This window comes from Sarcophilus harrisii, chromosome 1 (genome assembly GCF_902635505.1).
Source record: "Sarcophilus harrisii chromosome 1, mSarHar1.11, whole genome shotgun sequence".
In the NCBI taxonomy this organism is placed as follows: domain Eukaryota; kingdom Metazoa; phylum Chordata; class Mammalia; order Dasyuromorphia; family Dasyuridae; genus Sarcophilus; species Sarcophilus harrisii.
In genome coordinates, this window is record NC_045426.1 from 463,268,893 (window position 1) to 463,289,700 (window position 20,808).

Genomic DNA, 20,808 nt, shown 5'->3' on the forward strand with positions numbered 1-20,808 from the left:
GTCCAGCGTTTCCCTTTACTTCAACCAGCTGTGCACCATTTGGAAGCCATTTTGCAGCTCAACGAAGCACTAATATTTAGAGTATAAATCACATTCATTTTCATTGTTTGTCTTTCTCTGAGAGGGATAGAGAAACCATTTCTATCACAAACTTGCAAATGAGTCCTATCCTTATCACATGTGAAGGCTAAGTAAAGTGGTCATCACAGAATGTTATTCCCATAAGTTAGAGGCCACTTCTAAGTGCATTCCCTCATCACCCTTTTTAGCTTGTCATTTAACAATAGATGAGTTTCTTGAGCCATACCCTTCCCAGGGGGCCTCTGGTGCAACATCTTAAGTAACTCAGGAATCTTTTTTATTATTTGTTCAGGAGAAAGAGAACATTTTTTTTTTTTGAGACAGCCTGATCCTAAGGAAAATATGCAGGATTTGGAGTCAGAGCTTCATATCATAGCTTTGCCACTTATCACTTGAATGATTTTAAATAAGTAACTTAACCTCTCAGCCTCAGTTTCTTTATCTGTAATCTCAGGTGAATTTGGAGAGCAGCCATAGTGTACAGAGTCCCAGGCCTAAAGTCAGGAAAACTCAGTTTCCTGAGTGCCAATCTGATCTCAGACTCTTACTAGCTGTGTGATTCTGGCTAAGTCACTGAAGTCTATTTGCTTCAGCTTCCTTGGAAGGGAAATGGCAAACTACTCCATTTTCTCTTCCAAGGAAATCCCAAATGGGGGTCATGAAGTCTCCTACAAGACTGAGCAACAATGTCATTAGGGAGTTAAATTATATTATCAGTTTTAGGTACTTTTCTTCTTTAGGTCTCTGGTCATAATTTTGCTTTGATAGGAGTTTTAAAGGTTCAGAAGCAGTTTTATATAAACAGTCAAAGGCCAAATGACATGTTGAAGACTTCCTTAAGGCATTTTCATCAAAAACAGCATCTGGAACCAGGTTGGCTTTCATTAATTTGAATGTTTTAATGTGTAAAATAAACACTCAAAGTATTGTAAACCTTAGCTAGTTCTCAAATCTGTGAAAATCCTAACAGACTGTATAGACTCCACATTAGATTTCCATTCTTATCTGTCCCTTGCCCCCTGAATACTGACACAGAAATATGTCTCTTATAATCATTCCTTTAAATCCTTCCTCTGAACATTTACAGCTAACAAGAGAAAGTGGATCCATCAATCCATGTAATGTGACGTGATGAGTTTACTCCTTTCTAAAGTGGTACTTAGGCACTTATATGAATGATCCCACACAGCCAATCATCAATAGCCAATGGGGAGCCATTTGTGGAAAACATGGGAATATGAATGCTAGTCAGGTGCTTCATAACAACATTGATCCCCAAGTGAAACTCAGGCATATATTCAGCATGAAATTGATGGAGAAAGCCCTCCCCCACATCATACCCTTTCCATTACTGTTAATGGACAGTTAGCAAAAGAAATTAACCCTTTCCTATCAATTTGGCAGCATGAAGTTCAACAAAGGAATTGTACCATGTTCTTTGTTATCCACATTGTCAATAAATGTAAATAAAGGATTCCATGGTGGTATGGCTGTTTTAGTAGACAACAAATGAAAAAGTAACATAAAAGCTATAATCAGGCAAGTCTGAATACAAAGGGAAGATTGTCTCTTTATCTGATTCTTTAATAACAATCAATTTAAGGAATACTGCAGACAAAAGTGTGACATAGATAGAACTACCTTTGGAAACTGAATGGACCCTAATCACCTGAATGAGGGTCACTTTGAGTACCCTATTAATAAAAAAAAATAGAAATGCTTAGGTTATATAAATATGTGTTACTATCAGAAATGTCTTTACTAAAATATTTGCTTTCAAGCTGTAAATAGGAACTCTATCTTTATGGGAAATAACCTCTCAGAAGGTTTCTGTGGTATTAAGAATAAATGTAAACCCTGCCAGTTTAAGGCCATTCATTACAATTTATGTCTTGAAGAGGGGCTTTAAAGAAACTATATACAGAAATCTGCTTCTCCTAAGGAAAAATAAATCAGCAAATAACTGTGAAACCACGTGTTTCTCGAAGGCTGAGTAACTAAATTGACTGTATAAATAGCACATCCTAGTTAATGAAATACATGCAGTGTTAGTGTTTGATCTAATATTTCATTTTTTTTAGTTTGCAGACATTTATCTTCAAAAATAAATACTAATTCAGACCTAAATGATTGGATGTACACAACTAGACTACAAAAAATAAAGAATTTAGACATATATTTCTAGATGGAAACTTGTTTCTCTTCTTAGCTTTCCTCCTCTAAATTTCTCAATCTTTGGTGAAGACATCACCAAGCCTTCTAAACTCAGGATTGCGGTCTGAGAGTCATCCTTGACTCTTCTCTCTCTGTCTCTCTCTCTCTCTCTCTCTCTCTCTCTCTCTCTCTCTCTCTCTCTCTCTCTTTGATTTTACATCCAATGAGTTACTGTTTGGTTGATTTCTACCTCTACAAAACCTCTATTAATGCAATCCTTTTCCCCCATCCCTATGCTAACCACCATAAGTTTTCATCACGTCTTATCCAGAGTATTATAATCATCTAATTGGTCTCCTTCCTTTTTAGTCTCTCCTGTTTCTAATCTATCCTTCATATGGCTGCCAAATTGGCCTTCCTAAAGCCCACTACATTTCTCTGCTCAAAAGTTTTTTGTGGTTCCCTGCTATCTCTAGCATAATAGAAAGACCCAGCTTGACATCATTTCAAGTCCCACACAATCTGGGCCCGGCCAATAGTTCTGGCTGAATTTCACATTTCTACTCTTCATTCTCTCTGTATTCTAGCTGGACTGGTCTGCATGCTGTTTGCTAGATTTGGTATTGCCTCCTCTGCTTTGGTGTCTTTGACTGTGGCAACCTACTTTCTAAGCAGGAGGGGACCACAGAGTCTAACCCAGGCCAACTGGCATTCTATAAATTAGAAAAATGAAAAAATGCAGCTCTTGCCCATTCCCTTCCCTAAATTCAAGAGGTCCAGCTAGTGTGCTGGAGACCTTCTTTAAGTAAAGAAGAAGGAAGGAACTAAGTGCTTCTTAGCATTTAACAAGTGCCTAACCCAGTGCTGAGCACTGAAGGATACATATGGAAGCAAAAACAAAGCCCAGTCCCTTCCCTCTAGGAGTTTTTATTATTGGGAGAAAACAACACACAAAAAGGGATCTGTAGAGGAGGCTAGTATCATTTTGTGGGACACAGAACGTCAAAAAATGGGGTCAGGAGGGACTAAAGATAATCCAGTCTGGTCCCCTTCATAAAACAGCGGTTTCAGGAGAAACTTATCAATGGATGGGAGGAGTGCCTTGTTGAAGACTATTCCAAGGTGCACACTCTTGATGGCCAGATGTTCCAGACTGAGGAGGAGAGACATGATTTTAAGTCCAGAGGAAGTGAGGAACAGGGCCAGGAAAGGAATGAACAATTAGTATATGTATTAATTAGGGTCCTGTTTCTAATTCCCTTTGTCAAGGCTGATCATTTGTTTTCCTTGGGATAGTCCATCTTAATTAAAACCACTAGTGCCTAGAAATAAATAGTATTTCCCACATATTGAATTTCACAGCAGGGAGTCAGGCTCCACTAACAATTGTCTGCCTTGAAAATAATGAAATAGGGTTTCTGTATTGCAGGCCTGTGTTCAGTGTTTACTTGTTTTAACTATTTTTGTGTTTTGGCCAAAGCCAAAGATAACATGTCCAAATTAATATTTCTTTACTCATAAATTTCAATATTAGAAAAAGGTGGAAGACCTTGGCTCCCTGATGTGAACTTCAGTATATGAAAAAGTTAAATTTAGTCATACTAAACCAAAAGCTTTGTTTTATGTACAGTAGCTAGTATTTGGAAAGTTTGGGAAGTTCTAAGTACTGGCAGCAGCAAATGGGCAGAAAAAGTAGGAACTGAATCAACAGATGCCCACTTATTTTCATGTCACCAATCTTTTTTTTTTTTACTCTGAAATGATTTTTCTTTGTTCACCTTAGCAGTATGACCTTTGTCTTATGCCCTAAATCTTATTCACTGCAGGCCGTGATTATTTTTTAAAATAAAGGTGGAGTAGGTCTTACTGCTCAGTCTTCTGCTTGGAAAATATAGTAGGGAATAAGCATTTATATAATACCTACTCCATGTTAGATACTATGATAAATACCTTTACAAATGTCATCTCTTTTGGTTCCCCATAACTAGCCTAGGAAGTAGATAATTTATTGTTGAGAAAACTTGAAGCAGAAAGTAGTTAAATGATTTGGCCAGGGTCTCATAATTAGTAAGTGTATGACTTGAAATATGAACTCAGGTCTTCCTGACTCCAAACCCGATGCTCTGTCCACTGCACTATCCATCTTTTCTTATACCAGAAGAGAGGATCAGGGCAAAGTGGTCCATACACAATCCTCACGATCTTTTTCCATTGCCATTCTGTACTCAAAATTTTCATAAGGCTATATTAAGATTATCATGGGAAGAAAGATATTGTTTCTTAAAATCAATCCAAAATAAAAAGATTCAAATTGAACTTCTGTGACCTCAACTATAGACAAAGGGTAGAAGACCAACAAAAGAAAACAGTAAAGTTAGTGAACTTGAAGAAGACATTAAGATTTTTGGATACCATTTCTTATATACTGTTAGAATGTATCTGTTATGTTTTACTGTTCTGGTCAAATAATCTCGCTGCTATATAAATGGAAAATACTTTGGTTGTATGCATGTATTCTCACCAGTGTTCATAAGGGATATCCTTCCTAAATCAGCTAGCTCAATGCTCATACTAACCTAAATAAATCCTTTAGTATGATCTAAGTGAAATTGTGTTATCTCTATTCTCTTACTTGTAATAATCCATAGCCACAGTCTTCAAAAAAAAAATCTTTCAATAAAATAAGTGTTTCTAAGTGACTGTTGGGAAACGAATTTTTTGGCAGCATGAAAAAGATTATTGATTTGAATTATGCTTCTCTGAAAACAAAAGCAGGTGTACTCTCTCATTTAGGCCTCTCTCTTATTCTTTTAGGTCTACAAAAAGAAAACTGAAGCAGCAAAGAAAGAATACCTGAAGCAGTTAGCTGCATACAGAGCAAGCCTCGTATCCAAGGTAACACATGATTTTCTCATATTGTGACAGATTGTGGCCATCTAGGTACAGACTTTGATAGTGATTTAAAAAAAAAAAAAACATAAAAGTACTCTTTGGATTTGCTACAACCATTTGCCTCAATTGAAAACTAAATCCTGAACTACACCCCACTTTTCTAGAAATAGATATTCATGTTTCACAAACCTAAGCAAAGTAGAAAGACTTCTTCATCTTAAAGAAAAATTATCTATTTGAGTTTTCAGTTTTATGGGGTTCCCCTAGTTGATTTTTTTATATCAGATCAACTTTCTCAGAATTATGACACACTTCTAGGCTTATTACTTCCATGATTCAGTTGGTGAATGCTCAGAGAAAAATGCAAATTGCAAATATAGACACAGAATTTATTGGTGTTTGGAAGCTTGACTTGGAATCATCACTATCTAGGTCCAAGTTTTAAGATGTCACCTTCTCTTAATAAGTGACTTAAGCTCTCTATGCTTTAGGATAAGAATATGAAACTCAAACAGAAATTGAACATTGTGAACTGCATATTGCTTTGGAAAACCACAAATTAACATTATCTTTGCTATGTTGCATTTTGTTGGCATTTTTGTTATTAAACATTTCTAAATTACTTTTTCATCTGGTTCCAATCTTGGGAGTTTTGTAGACCCTTGGAATTTGACACCTCTACCTCAGCTGTGTAGGATTTGGCAAATCCTCCATAGAAGAAGAAAATTTATCTTACTTTCCAAAGCAAATAGAATATTTTAAATTGAAGTTCTAGGTTAATTATTCAATTCATCAGTAAACATTAAGTGCCTACTATATTTCTGGCATTGTGCCAAGCGCCAGGAATATAAAAAGTGGCAAAAGACTTGCCCTCAAAGGATCTTACAATCTAATGGTAAGGCAAAATGCAAACAGATATCATACAAAGTGAGCTATATGGAGAATAAATAGGAAGTCATTAAAGAATTAAGAAACTTTGGAAAAGGCTTCTTGTAAGAGACAGGATTTCCTGTTTGGATTTAAAGGAAACAAAGGACTACTTAGTAGTGGAGGGGTGAAATGAATGCTGGCTTTTCAGTCACATGGCCTGCACATGAGCTCTGGTTCTGTGACTGACTGACCACCTCCATGACATGGAGCTAAAGCAACTTGCAGCCCCAAATAGGCTGTCTTTCCCTTGTTATTGTTGTTATCTCAAATTCTCAAGTGTTGTCTCTGTGGCCTGAAATTATTACAGAATAACAAGTCGCTTTGATATGATACTTTACATTGTATCTGATAACACCTTCCCAGCATAATTCAAATGTATCTTTTTCTTATAAGAAACTGTTTTCTTAGAATCTTGATATCTTTGTGGATATAGCTTGTATCAAGGCCAAAATTTAAATCCAGGTCTTGTGACTCCAAGTTGAGTGCCTTTCTACAACCTTTATAATTCCCTTGACTATAACACTGAGGTTTAGTTAAGGCACCTAAATTCCCTAAACTTAATTTTGGTTCTTTAGACAGGTTCAAATATTCTGTCTTTTGTCTTAGAGGAGCTGTTGGTTATATCATAATTCAGACTTGAATATAACAAAAAATATATGTATAATTTTCTTTAAAATTTATTTAATTTTCCATTCTTAAAGTCTTAAATACTTGTCTTTGAGTGTCTGATTAAATGTATATTTGCTTTTTTTTTCTTTTAAGCAAAACAAGACAAAATGAACTAAGGACCTATTGATTTAAAAACATAAAGAAGTATTACGATATATGGATTAAAGATTTTACAATATAAGATATTCCATGTTAGTTTAGGTGATCTCCTATTCTATCCCTGGCAGTGGAAAAGGAAAAAAAAAAAACTCCTTAATCTAGGTATTAAAATGTAAACTATCCTCCAAATAAGAAAAAAAAACTAAGCCCCAGTAAGGTACATGTGATTCAGCCATGTATCCTGACAATAAGAACTACACAAATCCAAATATGTTTTCCAAACCAGAAATGTTAACAAATTACCTAAAAAGCCTTAACTTCCCCTGTATCAACCTATGATTTGTTTCTCATTCATTCATTCATTCATTCATCAGAGCCAATTTTTATATTTATATTTTTGCCCTTCTCTTATGAAAGTTCGATAATATATAAATCAAATAAAAATTATGTGAAATTAATGGTTTTTCACTAATAAAAATTAAAATTCATCCTGTGGATTTCATCATCACAAACTTAAAAGTCTTCGATTCCATGACACTGAGATTATACTAATTATGTTATGTTACTCCACACAAAATATGAAATAATTCATTTGCTACATTTCTCATCTCAGCTTAGTTTCTTTTTAAAGATATAATGGAATTTTAGTCTGGCTATTTCCAATATGTAGAGATCAATATATAAAATAAAAATTCCAGGACAAAGTGTTATAGGCAATACTATGCAGATTACCAGAACTCCATAACACAGACTAAGCCTTTACTTTCGAAACAAGTGTTCTTAGATTTGCTCATAGTTGCAACTTTAGGTATTATTCTATCTCAGAACTGCAACCTACAGTACATAGCAATTTGTATAAATGCTTGGAATCGCCATTTCTGCATTTAAAAAACCAAGCATTTTTTTACAGCTTACTCTGACATTTTTCTTCTCTTTGGCAGTAAGGAATTATGCTGGAGCTGTTAAATGTCTATTTATGTACAGTTATCTATTGTATGTATACAAATTGAAGGAGAAGAGTAAATACCCTTTACCCTGATTCTATGTATGGACAAATAAATATGCAGCATAACCTTGTAGGTGACTTCATAAAACTTACCAACTCATCATCATATCAATCCATAAACATATATTAAACATCTACTGTGTACCAATTCCTGGGCTGAGTGCTGGAGACACAAAAAGGTGCAAAAGATAGTCCCTTCTCTCAAGTTGCTTATAATCTAATTGGAGAGACCATATGCAAATAAATATATACAAAGCAAGCTATATACAGAGTAAATAGGTAATTAACAGAGGGAAGCCATTAGAATGGAAAAGAATTAGGGAAGGCTTCCTAGTAAAGGTGGGATTTTAGTTGGGACTTAAAAGAAGCAAGGAAGTCCAGTCTTTCAGCCATAGAAAGCACCTTCAGCATCATTTAGTCTAAACTCTCGTAATAGACAAGGGCAACAAGAGGAAGTAACATTACTTTTTCCCTCTAATACTCTTTTTATTATGTTATTTTTTTTAAAGCTTCCATTCCCCTCTAAATTGTTCCATGAAGCAAAATGAAAGGGAAGAAATAAAGAAATATTTATATAGCACCTACTACATTTCAGCCATTGTGCTAAATACTTTAGATACTATGCCAGTTGATCCTCACAACAACTCTGCAAGGTAACGGGTGTTATTATTCTCATTTTACAATTAAGGAAACTGAAACCAAAAAATCTTGCCTAGAGTCATACAGCTAGTAAATAACTGAAGCTAGATTTGAACTAAGGTCTTCCTGAGTCCGGTGTTATATGCAGTATTCTGCCAGCTGCCTCCATACACATAAAACTTATAGCATAACTTGTTTATATATAATGTGAAAATTATTTTAAATTAAGAAATTTAAATTTTAAATTAAGAAAATAAAATGCATAATGAATGGCACCTGGGTAATGAATGAAATATTTGATTCATGAAACAAAGCCAGGAAATGGAAGTAATATTGGTGCAGCTTGTATTGTTGTGAATATATTTTTTGTAAATCTTTTTTTTGTAGTTCTTTACTAGGTAACTGTGTTATTATTAATGTTTATTTTTGGAGTTGTACAAACTCCAAATTAGTTCCCTCCCTCAAATCTTTCCTTATCCCAATTCATGGAGCATGTGATTTTCCCAAAGTAAAAGTCTGCATGTTATTCCCCACCCAATCAACTTCTGATGATCTATGTATTCCAATGTAATCTCCCCTTTGTCATTTAAGCTCTTCACATCCATGTGTTTTCTTGACTTCTCAGTCTTCTTGGTACATTAGTACTATTCATATATTATATAGACTTTCCTGATTTTTTTTTACAGTGTTCCATTTCAGCTTCTAAAAAAGACTTTTTCTGGTCTTTCTATATTTCCAGTACTTTTCCATATAAGATCTCTTTATGAGTACTGTGTATATGTTTTTTTGTTTTATGTATATGAGTATATGCTTACGCATATATAGCTATATGTAATGAATATTTACACACATAATATTCACATACATATGTTGCCCCTATTCTCCCCTTTACAATATAAGATTGTTGTATAAACAACTATAAAGCTTGTTCTGTTTTTATCATTTGTATTCTTTAGCATTTGGAATAATGCTGCTACATGGGGAATGTTTAATAAGTGCTAATTAGTTAGTTGATTGAATTTTGATAGGTATTTTCTCAACATTAAATGGGTTCACCAAAACAGGTATTGCAGTCAAAAGTCTGTGTGTCAGAAGTCCACAACCATAACATCCTGACCAGTATATGAGTCTCTGGATGTGGCTGAGGCTGTTTTCCCACAGTCCTTTCAATGAAATCAGTTCTTACCCAGTCAGTAGCAGAGATATTGTGGACCTTAGCAGCACCTTAAGCTTACAACTTTTCTTATGCCCTAACTCTCTCATAGCTGATCTAAAGAGAACAGTAAAGTCTTAAAGAGTGCTGATATCCTTATTAAAGATGGGAACAACTCCTGAAATAAAGCCCAAAGATTAATAATACCCTCTTTGAAGTTATTAGATTATTTTGTTAAAGGGAATACTATTCAATTAATGTGGGTGACCTTTCTGATCTATTTTGACCTGAAATAAATTGAGGTCTAAAAGAAATTATATAAGAAATTTGAGGCTCAAAACCAAAGTTCAAATGAATGAACATTGCTTTTCTCATACAGAAAAGATTCCATGAAATGTTCTTTGAGTTGTTTTTCTAGTCATGATAATAAGTTAGACTGAATACAATGAATCATCCATGACTCCTAATAATTGACTTTGCTTGCCCCTGCTATCGACTATTCTATAGGGGAAGAGATAGGAAATAAGAAAATGATAGGAAATGATACTAAAGATGAGAAAATCATTTTGCTAAGTGTATGGCATATTGAGAGAAGGAAGGATTTCCTTGCTAGAACATCTTAAATTTCTGGCATTTTTATTATTTTTTAATCATTAATTAATCATTAATCAACGTAGAAGTAATACAGAAAAGAACCAAGGAAGTAACAAGTGGGTGCTGAAACACAAAGTTGCCAGGATATCCTGGCAATTATAATTAGTACCATGTGATTCCTGGAGTTGAAACAAAGGGAAAAGGAATGTAAATTGAGAGGTTGAGGAGTGGGAAGGGACAAGTCCAGATGTTATCAAGGATAATCTTTTGAAAGCATTACACAGACCAGTGCTTTAAGAAAATAAGTATGCTCCATTGTTGTCTTCCAAAATTATCTTGGGAGATTATACATGTGTTAAAAAGCTGTAGTACAGTAGGTGTGTGTCTCATACCAAGAATACTTAAGTTTGAGTCCTGTCTTGGACAACCATATGATGTCAAGCAGGGCATTTAACTGCTCTCAGCCTCAGTTTATTCATTTATAATATGGGGATAAAGCTATATTGGTTTATCTATATTATATTTATATAGGAAGCTAGATCAATATAGCATTCATCTAAAGAACATGGGCATGCAGATCAGTGAGATAGCATTAGGCAAAATGCTTTATAAACTTTAAAGCAGTATTTGAAAAAACATTTTAATTTCAATGATGTTGCCATTATACCAAATTTGGAACCTACCTCTGCTTTTGGATTTGCCCTCAAAGAGAGCCTATAAGTCTGTCTATAAAACAAGTATCCTTACTTCCTAATCACACTGCATTATTGACCCAAAACAATTTTACCAATTCAATCATCTATCTGAGCAACTGATTTGGTTCCACAAGGTTTTTGGAAAGTTCCTGAAAATTAAATACATCCTCAAAGGATGAAAAATCATCAGAATACTTAAAAGCATGGCCAATAGCCAGGAAAGCAATTTCAAAACATCTTTCTAAAAAAAGTTTGGAGAACTGTCAACATTCTCAGGTGTTTATGGCCTCTAAAGATATTTCCTTGCAAGAGACAACATCACCTGGAGGTATGCATTCATTTGTGAGATGCCATTCTAACTTTAAAGAACTTGTCTTCTCATTATCTCATGGGATTAAAGGAGCATAGATTTTGAGCTAGAAAAGACCTTTGAGGGAACTGAAGCTAATGTGATTTGCCTACGAGATAGATAGCAAATAATAAGTGTATGGTTTAAACCCAAATCCAGTATTCTTTCCACTTTACCAATGATGTCAAACTCAAATAGAAAATAGGGCTACTAATCTGTACATAAGGATCCCTGTGTCACAAGCTGATTTAATTTTAAAATGTAATATTATCTGTTTTATTATCTTTCTGTTTATTTTGTTACTTTCCAATGAAATTTTAATCTGGTTCCAGCACCCATGGGCCACATGTTTGACATTCCTCCACTACGCAAGATGGTGGAAAATCCTAACATAAAGAGAATGACATGAGAAGCTTCCTTTTTCATGGTACAAAGGAGGATAAGAAGGATAATGTCTAATCAAATTATGAAGTATCTATTTTATCATGCCCATAATACAGAAACACAGCATTAAAATTAAACTGAAGGGCAATAAATTTAAAATAAATAAAAGAAATGATTTCTTTTTACAGCATGAGGTAAAGTGGCAGAATTCAGTGCCATGGAAAGTCATTGAGACAAATACTGTGTCTGAATTTTAAAATGGGCTGGATAATTTTATGACTGTTAACATAAAATTTGCAGCTCTGTAAGCCCAGACAGTGATTTAAAGATAATAAAATCTCATGCTTCAGGGTGCAAGTTAATCACCTGCAAGGTCCGGGACGAATTCCCCCCTCCATATGTAACAATGCACAATAGAGTAGGTACATAAAATTTTCTTTAATTCCCATTGCATCTAGTAGTGGTCAGTACTGAAATCAAGGAATCAAATTAGATGGTCTATTAATTTGATTTGGTTCGGCAACTCTTGTAGTGTTACCTCCAGTGAGTTTTATATCTTCTGTTGATACTTTCCTATTTTAAATAACAATTGCTTTGTCAATCTTTCACTTTTATAGCTCATGTTTCCATACTATGGAGGCAGTCACATATATAGCAGTGTCTTCATTAGCCAGAGTAAATGGGATTGAGATGATTTGAAATAACCAAAAACTTGGTTAATAATGAATCCTAGAGAATCCTGGAGCATAGAGCAGAACAATGAATGCTGCATATTTTTAACATCTCAAAAAGATATTGAAAGGAATGTTCTGTGAAGGGCCTTAGTTTGGAAATATCATTGAGTGCTTTAATGAAATCACTATAGCTTACTGGGAAAGACTTTCAGCATTTATGTCCAGCTGTATACAGTAATGCAGTAGGAGGTAGCACTCACTTAGAAGATAACCACAAGAGTAAATTCCTCCTATAACAACGTCAAATTCACTCAGATGATTTTCAAATGAGTTTCACTGGACAATTATATTTGTCAGGTAAAATACAGATTGAAGAAAAGTTATTAGCGTTGGGGGGTTATAGTGAGAAGTTATACAGAAGTGATTGATTTTATTTAAAGGAGAAATTCAATTCAATTCAACTTACTTTTGTCACATTACTTTTCCATTTGCAATAAGACAAAACAAAATTAAGCATCACCTTTTTGAAATAAAAAAAAAGTTAACTTTTTTAAAAAATATTTAGTGAATATGAGTATGAGACCATACTTGCTTACGTATCAGAATGATTTGTGACAGAAATAGATGCCACGTTAGACTTCCAGACAAAAGAACTTTAAAAGAAAAAATGTGGGAGGGGAAATAGTTTACAATATTTATAATATTAATAATAGTACTGTTACAGTGTTTAGAGTATTAATAATAAAGAGTTTCCATTATCATTGATAGAACTTGACCAAAGTGAATTTGGGTTCAATTTTGTTTGCTCAGTTTAAGGTGATATTTAATACCTTGTTCCTCAATCCCTCTATTTACTAAATAGAGGGAAATGGTATTTCAAACTACTACAGAAGGATGAAAATAAGAATAAATTAACTTAATTTTATGAATGAATTGAAAAAAGAATTTACTAAGGACTTCTATGCCAAAAACTATACTAATATCAACTCTTATAATATATCCTTCAGAAATATTGTATGAGTAAGGTGAGTTGGGGGTCATCAACTATTAGTTTTTTTCCTAAAGGTATATTTGAGAAAATTCAAAAGATGCATTTGATAAACATTAATTTAAAAACCAGTATGTGTGAAAGATAAATATATGTGTGTGTGTGTGTGTGTGTGTGTGTGTATATATATAAACATGCATGTACATATTTTATATATAAATGTGTATGTATATATTTCTAGAGAGTGTCATGTGTATACACACATATGTTCATATTGTATTCATAAAATATATATGTTTAAATCTTCTATAGTGCCTCATAAATAATTGGGTTTTCAATTAATATTTGTCAAATGTACACATAAATGTACATAAATAACTTACATATGTGTTCGTGTCTGTAATAAACATGTTTATAATATACATATGTATGAAACAATACCTGTCCTTATGAAGATAAGGTATACATACACACATATGTATGTAAATTTTATATATAATATATACATATGTATGTATTAAAATAATCCCTGATCTTAAGAAGATAAGGTATACACACAAATAGCTGTAATACAAGCTATAATATGAAAGTAGAATGAAAAATAGTGCTTTGTTGGGTCAGAGGAGAGAACATCTAAATGGGGGTATCAGAGAAGTCTTCATAAAGGAATTATTAAGCTGAATCTTGAATAATAATAATTTTATAAATAGTATATTCAAAAAATTGTAGACTGGCATAGCTTCCCTGTTATGTTCATTAAGGGGAATTTGGGTGGGTGGAGAATGGATTGGAAAATAAAGCTAAGGTCAAATTGCAAAGGATCTTGAATGACAACTAAGGGAGTTTGGTTTTATTCAGTAACAGGGAAATACTTGTAATATTTTGGGGGTAGCAGAGGAAACCTGTATGGTTAGAAAAATCATAGTACCACTGACAAAAAAATGGGAATTCAAGAAGAAGGGCATGTCCAGGAACTAAGTTAAGGAGTAAAGCTTGAGTTACACTGAGTTTGAGACACTGGTGAAACATCCACTTGTAGGTATACTTAGTCATTTAGAAATGCTGATTCAGAACTCAAGAGAAAAGATTAGAGTTGAAAATAACGATTTGGTAGTCAACTGCATAAGAGGTAATAATTGAAGCTGTAGTCTGATATTCAAAGAGTAGGCATGTGGAAATGGGGATTAAGCTTCATTTTGCTTGAACCAAGGAGGCCAGAACTAGCAATGACAGGTAAAAATAGTGTAGAGTTGCTCTATTTGTCAAATAATTTAAATTGTTCAAAAGTGAGATGAGCTGCCTTGGAAGATCATACACTTTTCTTCATTGAAGGTCCTAAGATGGAGCCAGCACAGCCACTTATGAAAGATGATTCTAAAGTGATACCTGTTCCAATAAGAAATGGACTAGAAAATTTCTAAAGTCCCATCCAACTCTGAGATTCTGAGTATCTATGAGATTGCCAAAAAAGAGTAGCAATAAGAAAAGAAGAAAGCTGAGAACAGAAGACTTGGAAGTATTCATTTTAGAGAGCAAGATAAGAAAGAGTCATCCAAAGAAAGTTATAAATAATAGTCAAAGGACCAGGGGAATAACCAGAAAAGCACAGTGAATTTAATAAACAGAAGCAGTTTTGGTCAACATACATGGCTTTCTTTTGAGGCAAGAAATACACTTTTTAAAATGGAATCTTAATTTATATTTACTATTTTTTTAATTAAAAATAAATACGGTTTATTATTTTTTAATTACTAGCAGAGTTGAAGCTTCACTTATGAATGAACATGAAGGGTTTTTTATAGTACTACATTATCATTTATAAGAAACTAATTTTTGTAATGCAAGTATTTGCTGGTTGTTGGTGATGGAGCATAGATCAGGAAGAATGCAAATAGACTCTTCCATATTCAGCTCATCCTACAGTGCTGAGAGTAATAAGAAACTTATTTTGAGTTGTAAATTGAATAAATGTGACTTGGAGGTCACAGCATGAGGGCATATATACATCTTCATTAAGCACATCTTCAAGGCCTTGTTCTAACAAAAGTGACATTTCTCCAAGGGCTAAATTTTAGCATTTTCTCCAGTTGTTTTCACCTTTTAACAGTTATTTTGTCAAACTTTCCTCCCCCTGCAAAATTAGTAGGTATGTTCTTGACTATTTCTTCTTTGTTTTTCTTCCATAGTCCAGAATTGTCACTTATGATGTGGAAAATGTGAGATACAAACTCCCCACATCTCTGTCCACAATTCAGATGAGAAAATCATCTATAATTTAATGTCTTACTGACTTATCTGGGGCACTTTGAGGTTAAGTTATTTGCCTATAGTCACATAGCTAGGCAAGGACTTGAATCCAGATCTTCCTGATTTTGAGACCTAACCTTTATCAACCATAACAAAAAGAACACCAGCAAGCTAATTCTGAACAATTTTCTGACTTTCAGTGGAATGAATTTAGTTTATAAGTCAATTAAAAGATCATTAGGAAATTAGCATAAGACTATGTGGAAAATTTTTAAGGCAAAATTACAATAATTTATGATGTCTCAAAATTAGGAAAGAGGTTATTTTTATCCAATCATTATGGAGAACAATTCATCACTAACTACTTAAAGAAATCAAAATGAGGTCTGTTAATATGGTTCTGTGCAATTTAAGTAATTTATTTTAGCAGTCTCTTCCTCAAAACCCATTTCCAGCAATTCCTGTTCTCTCATTACAGATGTTGTGGTCAAATTTCTTAGTCCCACTGGGAAGAAAAAATATATACAAAAATGTAATCCCATAAGAGAAGCCCAAAGATGAGCCTTCATAAAGTACATTGCATTTTTGATTCAAAGTAGAACAATAGTAGTACTCTCTTGTTTCCAAATAACCTGGAAAGTCAGGAACTCGGGTACCAAAATCTAGAGAGTGGGGAAAAAATCTAGACTGTATTATTTTAGAGGTATGACAGCTGGAATAAAAAAGACAAGATGCAAAAGTAAAAGAATAGGCTTGGATAAAAAGACAGGGAGTTTAAGTGTTGGTTCTTTGGTTGGACCTGCCATATAACCCCAATCCAAGCCCTTCTCCTTTTATCTGGAAGATAAAGATAATTTGTACTGCCTGACTCACAGTATTGATATGAAGATAGCACATTATAAATTATAAAGTACCATATAAAATAAAAAGCAACAGCAACAAAATTCAGTGAACAGATTATTATTTGAGTAACATCTTATTGATAAGGTAATATGAAGAAATTCTCTTTTTTTAAGTCAGAGAGCCAAAAATATATTCTAATCTACTAAGCATTAGTAATTGTCTATAGTGTACAATAGTGCTATTCATGAGTATAAGAATAAATACTCTTGAATACAGAAATCAGCCTGTGTTTTTGTCAGTCTTATACTATTTTTGTCTGTTTTCTCCACAGAGTTACAGTGAACCTGTTGATGTTAAAACATCCCAGCCTCCTCAGCTAATTAATTCTAAACAGTCAGTGTTCCATGGGCCCACCCAAACTCATTCAGCTCTCTACCTAAGTTCCCACTATCATCAGCAGCCGGGAATGAATCCTCACGTAACTGCCATGCACCCTAGTCTCCCCAGGAACATAGCACCGAAACCTAATAACCAAATGCCAGTGACTGTGTCTATAGCCAACATGGCAGTGTCTCCTCCTCCTCCCCTTCAGATCAGCCCACCTCTTCACCAGCATCTCAATATACAGCAACACCAGCCAATCACAATGCAGCAGTCAATTGGAAACCAACTACCAATGCAGGTCCAGTCTGCCTTACATTCACCCACAATGCAACAAGTAAGTATTATTTTATTAACTCTTGGCTCTAGTTTCCTTTGTTAACTACAGGACAAGATTACTTATTATAATAAATGGGAAAGGACTTTAATATTTTTCTCTGTTCTGCAGAATATGTTTATTATGCTTTTAGAGCATGTCAGTGTGACAGAAGCTTTAAAAAGTATGAAAGAAATAAAAGTAAGGTTGAATAGTAAAAAGTGTAGATGCAGAAAAGGAGAACTGTTAGTATTCAATAAATGTAGTTCTGCTCTTTGGAAAAGTAAAGTGATGAGTGTGTGGTACATCAGAAGGTCACAAGAATTCTTGATGTTTTGTTTGTTTTTTTTTCATAATCATGGGTTTCTTTCTATAACTCCATGTCAAATGCTAGACTTGTGTTTCTAGGATTAGCAACGCTTGTTTTTAAAAAGTGATAAAAAATATTCAAGCTTCTGTCTATGTCAGGAATTCTTAAAGCAAGTGTTCTTAACCTTTTTGTGTGTGAGTCATGGACCCCTTTTCAAAATAACGTTTTTAAATACATAAAATAAGTTACATGGGGTTACAAAAGAAACTAATTTTTTAAAAAAATAAATGTTTTTTTTTTTTCATCATTTAAGTTCAAGGACCTCCTGAATTCCTAAAATTCACCTATAGAGCCTTTAGTGGTCTGTGATTATAGTTTAATAAGTCCTATTGTAAAACATCTATAGGAAGGAAAGCTTCACTGGTTTAATCTAAAACAACCAGAATAGAGCCCACTTCTCTTATTATGAAGTGGTAAAGGCACTTTATCTACTGATCCAAATGAAGCCAGAATCTGGAAGCCAAGAACAGTGTCACAACCATATGCCCCAGTGTTATTGTTCCTGGTAATGTCCAGTGGTGATCAGCACAGACCAGTCGAGCAACACTGAGGAACAGACATACCAGACCAATTATCTAGTGCCCTCAGGTTCTTGAGAAAATAAAAAAAAAGTCTTTAATTGACATCCTTGTTGAACCCAGTTGGTGTTGGGTAAAATAATGAAGGTCATGTTTCCTTGATTGAGGCAAACTGGGGCAACCCTGGAAGCTTCAGTTATTTCATATCTCACTGTAGGAATCTGGCTATAATGGAGACCAGAAAATACAGGAGATTCTAGACACCAATCTTATATCTGGGTTTTATGGAAGCTACTCATGTCTCATTTTAGATTCTGTTAAGCAATTTTTGACTTCATAGGAATTTTTTCAATTAAAAAATTTAGGTATTTTAAGAATAAGAGATAAAAATTATTTTGCAGAATAAGAGTTTCAGAATGCAAAAAGATACTAAATCCATTGCCCAGACATATAAAGAAATGTGTATGCAGCCATTAAATTCAGACTTACTTTTCAACTCAATAACATATTGGTCTTCAAATTTTAGATCCTACAGAGCTAGAAATCTAAGCCCCATGTAAATTATATTGTAGTGGACAGGAAAAACAATTATATTCAGTAAAAAAAAATGCCATCAAAATTAACATTATAGATTACTGACTGTCTTTCAGAAACAGACTTTCTGACCTCAACTCTAACTCTATACCTACTCCACCACTCTTATACAGAGCAGGAACTTAAGATTGACTAATTGATGATAGGAAACTCTGAGGGTAAGCTCAGTTTTTGATGATAATAAAATCTGAAAGCCCAGAAGAAAGCTTACTAGAATCACTTGAAGAGTCAGAAGGAGATAAAGAAAAGGAAAAGAGAGAGACACTAATGAAGAGACCCAATAGGAGATGAGATATGGAAGAGCCTAGAGAGCAATTGTAATCTTTCATAAGTGAATATTAGGTGAGTTTAGTAATGCCTCAGACTGCATTTTGTGCTTTTAGATCCAAAGTAATTACATACAAAATGCAGATTTACATATTAGAGAATCCTTTATGCGATGGCTCCATCGGGCGTAGCTGCTTTTTACTATTGTTTAGCTCAGTTTAAAGGTACAGGAACATTCTAAATCAGTCCAATTATACTATACCCTAGAAAGAGATGAATATAAGGGTATCCTAGCAAAGGGACCTTATAATTCTAGGCAGACAGAGCTGAAAACATATTTGTTTACTACATTTGACAATGATATTAAAAGCAGAGATTCAGAATGATTGTCACACACACATATACACACCTATGTGTATTCTGTTGTCTACACAATATGTCTATTCCTGTCTGAAAAGGAAACATGGACCTTGCAGACCACAAATTCCAATCTCTCTACTATTTAGTAAAAGGAAATAACCAGCAGCAGTCTGTTTTCCTTAATCCAGAACTATTCAACTTGACTATATTATGTTATCCTGGAGCTTAAATATAGCCAATGCCAACATCTGGATTATTGTTCTAGACTACATTTAAGTCAATCTTAACAAATAAAAACATATAGGGAAGAATCACAGACTCAAAATTAGAGAAAATTATAAATTACCAATTAATAAAGAAAAAAGGTAAACGTTCTTCAAATGGAGGAGGAATGATATTTTTATTTAAAGAATTCCAGGTTATACATGATAAAAATCTCATTTCTTATAAGGAAGATTTTTAGTTGGATGAGAGGTCAGACTTCTAAGATCTAAGACTTAAGAAACTTAGGACCCCAATAATGGGGTCAGGGTAGCAATTCCTAATTAACATGTGATAAATTCATAATGGCCATTCTCTTTAGCAAAAGATAGATTTATTTACAGGAATAGGTTACAGACAAAGTAGGTTAAAAATAAACAGAAATGGTAAACATGGAATAGAGTTGGGAGAGCAGAGAAACTCACAATTAACCAGGATAAAGGAAATACTCCATGAGTTGGGAGTAAGCCATTGACTGGCATGTTAGCTCCATAGAGGAGTTTGGCAGACTAACTAAAATTAACTAGAGTAAGGAAAAAGGTGCCATTAAAAACAAGGTACTATGAGGAGAGAGAGAAAGTAACTTCAAAGTGGGCTTAGTTCTGAAAAAAAAAACTTAGCAAAGACCGTTATAATCAGATCTTTTATAGTGGAAATACAGCCTTAGTATTTTTCTCAGGGAACCCAAGGCAAACTCAGAGAGAGGATCCAAGAGTCAGATCTAATGCACTTGGCAGACCAGGTCCCCAACCTGTCTAAAGATATGCTAATGAATATCTCAAAAAGTTGTTTAAAGCTAGCCAGAGGTTGGGTAATAGTCCATGAAGATTGATAAAAGAGTTCCTTCCTCAAAATCACTCTATACAATCAGAATAGTCTGGGAATTATCTGATAATAGCTATTATCTAATAATAAAATTATCTGATAAAAGCATCTTCATGACAGGAAGAGATTAAGTTACATCACACAGACATTAAGTAATTTGCCCAGCATTGTCACACAGGTAGAAATAAAGTGAAAGTCATTTCTAACTTGAGGAGTCCATGATTCTCTGATTGCTTATTTTATAATATTCATACCAAAATCTTTTTAGAAATGGACTTGCCTAGATTGGATCCAATAATATCATTAGGAAGCCACTAGACTTGAAATATTTAAATGTAAATAAAGCGGGCAGTAGATATAGAACTAGCCATATAGGAGTCAGATAGATGGTAATCTTTGATTTCTACTACCTCTGTGAACTTGGCCAAGACATTTAATTTTGCAGCACTTCCAGGTGACAAAGTGAATTGCAATTTACTCTTAATGAATTATGTCCAGGGATGTGCTGGTAATTGTTTA

The 20,808-nt window shown here is 33.9% G+C and overlaps 1 protein-coding gene across 1 annotated transcript in view; it reads left to right on the top strand.

Moving 5' to 3' along the window:
• Nucleotides 1–20,808, top strand: part of TOX (thymocyte selection associated high mobility group box) — a 357,348-nt gene that overhangs the window by 320,995 nt on the left and 15,545 nt on the right. The window contains exons 6-7 of the mRNA XM_003759752.4: nt 5,050–5,130; nt 16,729–17,115. Of these exons, the coding sequence (XP_003759800.1) occupies nt 5,050–5,130; nt 16,729–17,115 (468 nt within the window). The remainder of the gene's footprint in view (nt 1–5,049; nt 5,131–16,728; nt 17,116–20,808) is intronic.